The sequence below is a fragment of the Mercurialis annua genome, linkage group LG8 (assembly GCF_937616625.2).
Source record: "Mercurialis annua linkage group LG8, ddMerAnnu1.2, whole genome shotgun sequence".
NCBI lineage: Eukaryota > Viridiplantae > Streptophyta > Magnoliopsida > Malpighiales > Euphorbiaceae > Mercurialis > Mercurialis annua.
This window is the reverse complement of record NC_065577.1, coordinates 11,910,608-11,918,694: the sequence shown is the minus strand read 5'-3', so window position 1 is coordinate 11,918,694 and position 8,087 is coordinate 11,910,608. Positions and strand designations below refer to the sequence as shown.

At 40.2% G+C, this 8,087-nt stretch overlaps 1 protein-coding gene across 1 annotated transcript; it reads left to right on the top strand.

Annotated features, from left to right (window-relative positions):
* Nucleotides 1–6,608: 6,608 nt before the first annotated feature.
* On the top strand, nt 6,609–7,813 carry LOC126662334 (transcription factor MAMYB). Its single transcript, XM_050356282.2, has one exon. It carries the CDS (start codon nt 6,733–6,735, stop codon nt 7,627–7,629), a length of 897 nt encoding a protein of 298 aa, XP_050212239.1. The 5' UTR covers nt 6,609–6,732; the 3' UTR covers nt 7,630–7,813.
* The last annotated feature ends 274 nt before the right edge of the window (nt 7,814–8,087 follow it).

The window sequence follows — 8,087 nt, the reverse complement described above, 5'->3', positions numbered from 1 at the left end:
CGAAGCCGATATCGATACCACCTTATCGAATGGCGCCAGCAGAGCTCAAAGAACTTAAGGATCAACTAGAAGAATTGTTTGATCTCGGTTTCATCAGACCGAGTGTATCCCCGTGGGGTGCACCAGTGATATTTGTGAAAAAGAAGGATGGACCGCTTCGACTATGTATCGATTATCGACAGCTGAATAAGGTGACGATCAAGAATAAATATCCGTTACCTAGAATCGACGATTTGTTCGACTAGTTACAAGGAGCGAAGTTTTTCTCCAAGATTGACCTGAGATCAGGCTATCATCAGCTAAAGATTTGCGATGATGATATTCAGAAGACTGCCTTTCGAACTCGATATGGACATTACGAATTTCTCGTTATGTCATTCGGATTGACGAACGCGCCAGCAGCCTTCATGGATTTGATGAATAGAATATTCAAACCGTACTTGGATCAGTTCGTGATCGTGTTTATCGACGATATTTTGATCTATTCACGTTCAGAAGAAGAGCATGCACAACATTTGCGGATAGTACTACAGACGCTAAAAGAGCATCAGCTTTACGCCAAATTCTCTAAATGTGAATTTTGGCTAACGGAAGTGGCTTTCTTAGGTCACGTGGTTTCACAAAGCGGCATTAAGGTTGATCCAAAGAAGATTGAAGCTGTGATAGAATGGAAACGACCTGAATCAGTTACGGAAGTTAGAAGTTTCCTTGGTTTGGCAGGATATTATAGACGATTTGTACAGGACTTTTCGAAGATCGCTGTACCTTTGACGAAGCTAACTCAGAAAAACGCGAAATTCAACTGGACGGACCAGTGTGAACTCAGTTTTCTAAAACTGAAAGAGTGTCTGACAACGGCACCAGTCCTAACGTTACCAGAAGGAACAAAAGGATTCACAGTTTACTGTGATGCCTCAAGAATTGGACTGGGGTGCGTCCTTATGCAACATGGTAGAGTGATTGCATACGCTTCGCGACAGCTTAAGAAGCACGAAACGAACTACCCGACGCATGATCTAGAACTAGCAGCGGTGATTTTCGCGCTAAAGATCTGGAGACATTATTTATACGGCGCTACATGTGAGATCTTTACAGATCATAAAAGCTTGAAGTACATTTTTGACCAACGAGAGTTAAACCTTAGATAGCGGAGATGGATGGAGCTACTAAAAGATTACGACTGCACGATACAATACCATCCAGGCAAGGCCAACGTAGTGGCGGATGCCTTAAGCAGGAAGTCGGCAGGAAGTCTCGCGCACGTTACAACGACATGGCGAAGACCATTAATCAACGAGATTCATACGATGTTTAGCCAAAGAGTGGAGTTCGAGATTTCATCTCTCGGAAACCTAATGGCTCAACTAACGATACGATCGACGTTGATAGATCGAATCAAAGAGTTGCAAGCAGACGACCCTCAATTAAAGCATCTAATTGAGGAAGTTCAACAAGGAAAGAGTCAAGATTTCAGTATCGTCAACGGAATGCTGAAATACGGCAGTCGAATGTGCGTTCCAGACGTGGAAGACTTAAGACAGAAAATCATGGAAGAGACTCATGGAACGATGTATAACGTTCATCCTGGTTCCACGAAGATGTACCATGACATTAAGACAACGTACTGGTGGAGCGGAATGAAGAAAGATATCGCAGAGTTCGTGGCGAAATGCCCGACTTGTCAACAAGTCAAGTTGGAGCATCAGCGACCATACGGTTTTCTTCAGCCCTTACCCATTCCAGAGTGGAAGTGGGAGCAAATTACGATGGATTTCGTAGTCGGACTACCTAAGACGCAGAAAGGTTTTGACTCTATTTGGGTAATCGTGGATCGTTTGACGAAGTCAACGCACTTCATTCCAATAAAGACGACTTATTCTGCAGCAAAGTTGGCGGAGATTTATATCGATAAGATCGTGAGCCTACACGGAGTTCCCGTGTCAATCGTTTCAGATAGAGGTTCCGTATTTACCTCTCATTTTTGGAAGAGCTTACAAGACGTGTTAGGAACACGATTGAATTTCAGCACTGCGTTTCATCCTCAGACAGACGGTCAGTCTGAGCGGACGATTCAAACGTTAGAAGATATGCTTCGACTATGTGTATTAGACTTCGGAGGTAGTTGGGATACGTACCTACCTCTAGTCGAGTTTGCCTACAACAACAGCTATCATTCAAGCATTGAGATGGCTCCTTACGAAGCATTATACGGTCGCAAGTGTCGATCCCCTATCTGTTGGGACGAAGTCGGTGAACGAAAGCTCACTGGAGCAGAGATCATCCAGATTACGTCAGAAAAAGTACCATTGATAAAGCAGCGTTTGACTACTGCTTCCAGTCGACAGAAGAGTTACGCGGACCCCAAGAGGAAGGATATTGAATTTCAGATCGGAGACTACGTGTTTCTCAAAGTATCACCGATGAAGGGAGTAATTCGTTTTGGAAAGAAGGGTAAATTGACACCGATATATGTCGGACCTTACCAGATCGTAGAACGCATAGGCTCAGTTGCCTATAAGCTGGATTTGCCACCAGAGATGTCGCAAGTTCATCCTGTCTTCCATATTTCCATGCTTCGGAAATATGTACCAGACCCTTCTCGAATAATTCAACCACAAGTGGTGGACGTGAGCGAGGAACTAACATATGAAGAACGACCAGTGCAGATTGTCGACACGCAGATACGACAATTGCGAACGAAGAGAATCCCAATGGTGAAAGTTCTTTGGAGAAGTCAATCTGTAGAAGAGTGCACGTGGGAGACAGAAGAGGATATGAGGTAGAAGTACCCATATCTATTCACTCAAGGTACGTGGCTAAATGTTAAATTCGAGGACGAATTTATTTTAAGGGGGGGTGAATGTAATACCCCAAAATATTTGAAGATAATTACGTCGTGCCACGTGTCGTGATTTCCAATAAATTAAATTAAGGAGAATTTAATTTAATTATATCGGGAATTTAGAATAAATTTTAATAAGTTAGTTAGCGGGATTTGAGGATTTAACTTCAGAAATTAATATAAAATAAAATATAAATCCCGTGACGGAAATTATTTCGCCAAAGTCCGCGAAATAATTTATAGTATTTATGGTAAAAGTTTCGAGTCAATCGGAGATCGTTTAAATTTTGGACGCGGATAGGTTTTGGGCTAAATTGAAACTTTTGAAAAGTTTCAAGGATCAAGTTGCAAATTGACCATTATATATAAGTTTCCTTCAGATGAAGGAATGGCCCAGAAACCTTATATCAGATAACCATTTTCATTTCATTTCGTTCATCGCCGTTTCCGCCGTTTTCACCGTACGATCTCCGTTTCTCGTCCGTTTTCGACGTTCTATAAATCGAATCGATCGTATTCCGAAGGGCAATCACGGTAAGCAAGTCGTTTCTCCATTTGTATGAGTTTATTTGATGGAAAAACGGTTTAAAACGATAGGTTACGGCGAAACCGAATCGCGATTACGTATTCGATTCGTTTTAAGCGTTTTTCTCGTGTTTCCGACTAGCTTGATTGATGTTTTGGTGATTTGGATGATTTGGGATCGATTTAGCATGTCGGGAGGGCCTTTTTCAGCGGCCTGGGTCGTGCCCACGAAGGTGCACGACGTGCACAACATCAGTGCACGTCGTGCAGGGGCACGACGTGCACCAGTGAGGTGCACGACGTGCACCCAAGGTGCACGACGTGCACTAGGGGGGTGCACGACGTGCACCACCCCTCCCTTGAAGGGGAATGACCCTAAAAACCTAATTTGACGATTCCCCATCCCGATATCGACTCCCGGACTCCGAAAATGCGAGATTCAGGACGTAAAACGAGTAAATTATGACTAGTTGTTTGGGATGAGTTAGTTTATAGATATCAATTGGTTTCATTGAGGAAACCTATATTCTCTATTGAGAATCAAATTGAAAAGTGTTAAGATCGGAAGAAGTATGAATCGCTTATCGGAAAAGATTACGTTTGAAGCACGACGGCTTATGTTTTGTGTCTTGTCATGTCTCGAGTCTAGAGTCAATCTTAGAATATGATTCTGATGTGAGTCAAATGTTTTGAAATTGTTTTAGATCTAGCGAGGCAAGAAGGAGCTGGACCAGGAGCTCGGGAAGCTTGACGTTTCTAAAGCCCCGACGTATTTTTGGATAAGCGTTTTCTGTGAGTTTATACGATTTGCTTTTAAAGTATTTATTTAAGCAAATATTTTATATTGCTTTATGTTTGTTTTACATGATTGCGATGCGAATTCTTTTTATGAATTGCATATGCTTGATTTGAAACCAGTATTGATCCGATGGAACGTGCTACCTATTGGGCGACAATAGGACTGTGTGATCACCAGTTTTGATATAACTCAGCTGGGAGCTGATGATGAATATGAAATTTACGATTGGGTTATGATTTCGATACGCAGAGTGAACTCGGCTACGGTGTAGCCTGGAAGTCCCCGTATCTAGTGGCTGGGCCACCAGCGAGTTGGACTCGCAATTGATATTTATGATTGGGTTGATCGATTGATTATTAGTATGTTCGAGGATTAAGGTTTCAATCGGATCCTGTACTTGGCTGCATATGATTGATTACGATTTTATGTTCTATTTGAATACTTATTAGTAAATGTATGAACTCACTCAGTATATCCCAATATACTGACCCCTCACAGATTTCCTTTCAGGATAAAGACACTTTGAAGCAACGGACTTCTATCCTACTTCCAGAAGTCTGTATTTTTGAGTATGTAAAGAAACAGTACTTTACTCTTAGAGCTGCAGTAGATAAGTATTTTGCCAGTCGGCTTGTATGTATAGTTTTCTGTAAATATAACTTAAATGTTTTAAAGTTTTAAACGTTTTACGCTTGATGCGTTATATATATTGTGACTGCCAGAGGATATGTGTGCCTGGCATGTGTGCTTCTGCATGACACGTGTTTACTTATGTCATGCATGACGTTTGTGTTTCGCGAAAAATTATTTTACGTTTTTAGGCTTGCTACGGGTTTCGGAGCAACCACTCCCATTCCCTAGCGCCGGTCTCGGCCCTGAGATTGGGTCGTGACAATACATCTTCAGTAAGTGTTCCATGTAAGAAGGCATTGCTTACGTCAAGTTGTTTTATTGGCTAATTCCGAGTAACCGCAAAAGACAATATGAGCCGTATTGTGGTCATTTTAATGACAGGGATGAATGTATTGAAATCCACACCTGGGCGTTGATGATAGCCCTTGGCAACAAATCGAGCTTTGTAGCGCGAAACAGAACCATCAGCATTACGTTTGATGCGAAAAATCCATTCGCATCCAATTACGTTATGCCGAGGAATGGGTGTGACTAATTCCCATGTTCTAGTGTGTATGAGGGCATTGGATTTTTCTTCCATTGCTTTTCTCCAATGAGGAATTTTGATGGCATGAGAATGACATGTGGTTTCCTGCTCTTTAACTTTAGTGATATATGATTTTGGTTTTTGAGGTTTAGAATGTCCCGTCATGGATCGTGCAATGACGATGTTGTTGGTGTTTCTGGTATAGGCTTTGAAGGTGCAGCATGTGACTGTAGCTGGTGTAGAGGTCTGGTGGAAATATTTGTAACGTCTAATTATGGTGGTGGATGGGAGCTGTTGGTTGGCAAGGGAGTCGATGCTGGCAGATTTATGGATTGTGGTGCTAGGACGGGACTGATTGGTAACACAGGGATGATGACTGGTTGTTCAAAAGGCATACTTGTATTGCTGACAGGAGCCGTTGCAGTCATCTTATGGAACGGGGAATTTTGTTCATAAAAAAGAACATGGCGTGAGATAAAGAATTTATTAGAATGGACATCTAAGCATTTATAACCTTTATGTAATTTACTATAACCAAGAAAGACACATTTCCTCGAGCGAGGTTCAAGTTTATTCTTAGAATAGGGACCAAACCAAAGATAAAATAAACATCCAAAAATACGAAGTTGATCAATATCAAGTTTGGTGTCAAACAATTTTTCATATGGACAGGTTTTGAAAACATGACAATGTTTACGTTCAGTACAACCATTTTGTTCAGGTGTATATGGACACGAACTTCGCTATGAAATATCGTTGTCACCGTGGTTTGTCTGTAAGAAAATAAATAATGATACTAGTTAATTTTCGACTTAAATGGTAATATATACCCTGAACTTGCAAGCAATGGACAATTAACACATATATTAACTTTATGGGCAAATCAGTACACGAACTTGATGATTATGGGCAATTTGCACCATTTTGGCAATTTATCCCCTCAATTTGTAAGTTAATTGTCTCTTAAATTGGCAATTTGCCCCCTTAACTTGTAAGTTAATTTGCTAAAATGGGCTAATTGCCCATAATCACCAAGTTCGTGTACTGATTTGCCAATAAAATAAATTTATGTGTTAATTGCTCATTACTTACAAGTTGAAAAGATAAATTGCTACTTAAGTCGTTAATTTTCACAAACAACTAACTTAAAATAAATTTCTCCCTGCTAAAAAAAATAATAATGTAATCGCACAAGTACATTCTAGGTTTCTTCTCACAATATAAAAAATATATATATATATTATAAAAAACTTTTAATTCTAATTTTTAATTTTGCATTTTCTTTCCACAACTAAAATTTCGAACACTTGCAACGTTTTTCTAAAGTGGGAGAAAGTTGAAGCCTTACTTTCCTTCTTGGTTCTTCTGCATCATCTCTCTCCCAAGCTCCAAAAATTCAACAAAACAATGGAGTTTATAGACGAAGATGCAAGACCCAGATTTGTATTCCAATCTCGCCAAAATCAATCTTCACAAACCAATCAAGAAAACCAACAAAAACCTCTCAACAAACCCTTACTCATCTTCACCGTAGCTTTATTTCTTATGTTCTTGATTCTTTCCATTCTTTTCATCGACACCGAACCTCTCAAATCAATCCTAATCTGGGTCTCAATTTCCTTCATAATTGGTCCATTTGCGCCATCAAACATAACCGGCGGCGACATTACTGTTGGTCAAGGTCCGATTGTTGAGCCACTCGAAGAAGAACCCGAAATTGTTAATGAAAAAAAGCTGCCAAAGAAGAGATCAAAACAAGTCAGGTCAGAAGAAAATTTGGTGGGTTCGATTCAAAATGTTGAATTAACAAATGGGTCGTTAGTTAAAGAGAAAAAGATTGAATCTTTGAAGAAAATTGAGGGGGAGAGGGAGTGGAATGAAGAGGATTTAGTGATGTTAAAGAAATTAATGGCGAAAAATCCGGTGGGGAAGGCAAGGAGATGGGAGGTGATTGCTGAGGCGTTTAATGGTGGGCATAAGGTAGAGAGTGTGATCAAGATTGCTAAAGAAATGGGTGAGAGGAAATGGGATGATAATGATTCTTATGCTAGGTTTTTGAAGAATAGGAAACCGATCGATACACGAGTTGAAGCTGAGATTAATGGAGTAATGGGTGATGATGGTGATGTAGTAGGGTGGAGTGGAGGGGAGGATATTGCATTGTTGAATGCTTTGAAGGCGTTTCCGAAGGACGCGGCAATGCGGTGGGAGAAGATTGCTGCGGCAGTTCCGGGGAGATCGAAGGCTGCTTGTGTCAAAAGAATGGCTGAGTTGAAAAGGGATTTTCGAAGCTCGAAGAGTTGAAGGTAGGAGTTTGAGGCAGAGGTGGAGCGGAAAGAGGTGATATTTTACAATTCATTGCCTTTTTCATTTCCAATATATTTCGCTTGTTAGGAAAATTAATGCGAGTTTTGCACGTTATGATCTAAATTATATACTTGTTATACCTCTTATAAGATTAAAATAAAGTTGGATATTTATCTGGTTATTGCAATTTGTTCGAAGATGAAAGCCGATGTAGTTGTATTGTGTAGTTTATTGACCGATGAATTTGGTTAACCATTGCTATGATAGTTAACTCAAGATCTTAGAACTAATTGCCTAAAAGAGCTGCCAGTTATAATAATATGAGGAAATGTTATTAATCTTGTGCTCATTTTCGAAACCATAAATTTGTTGTTCAGTTTGGAACATTAGAATTGGATGTTATATCACATCTCTATCAAAGTTGTCTTTTCTTTGCAATTTGCACTGCAAGATAA

Excerpts from the sequence above, each read along its gene's own strand:
- LOC126662334 (XM_050356282.2), top strand. The coding sequence starts at position 6,733 with ATGGAGTTTATAGACGAAGATGCAAGACCCAGATTTGTATTCCAATCT.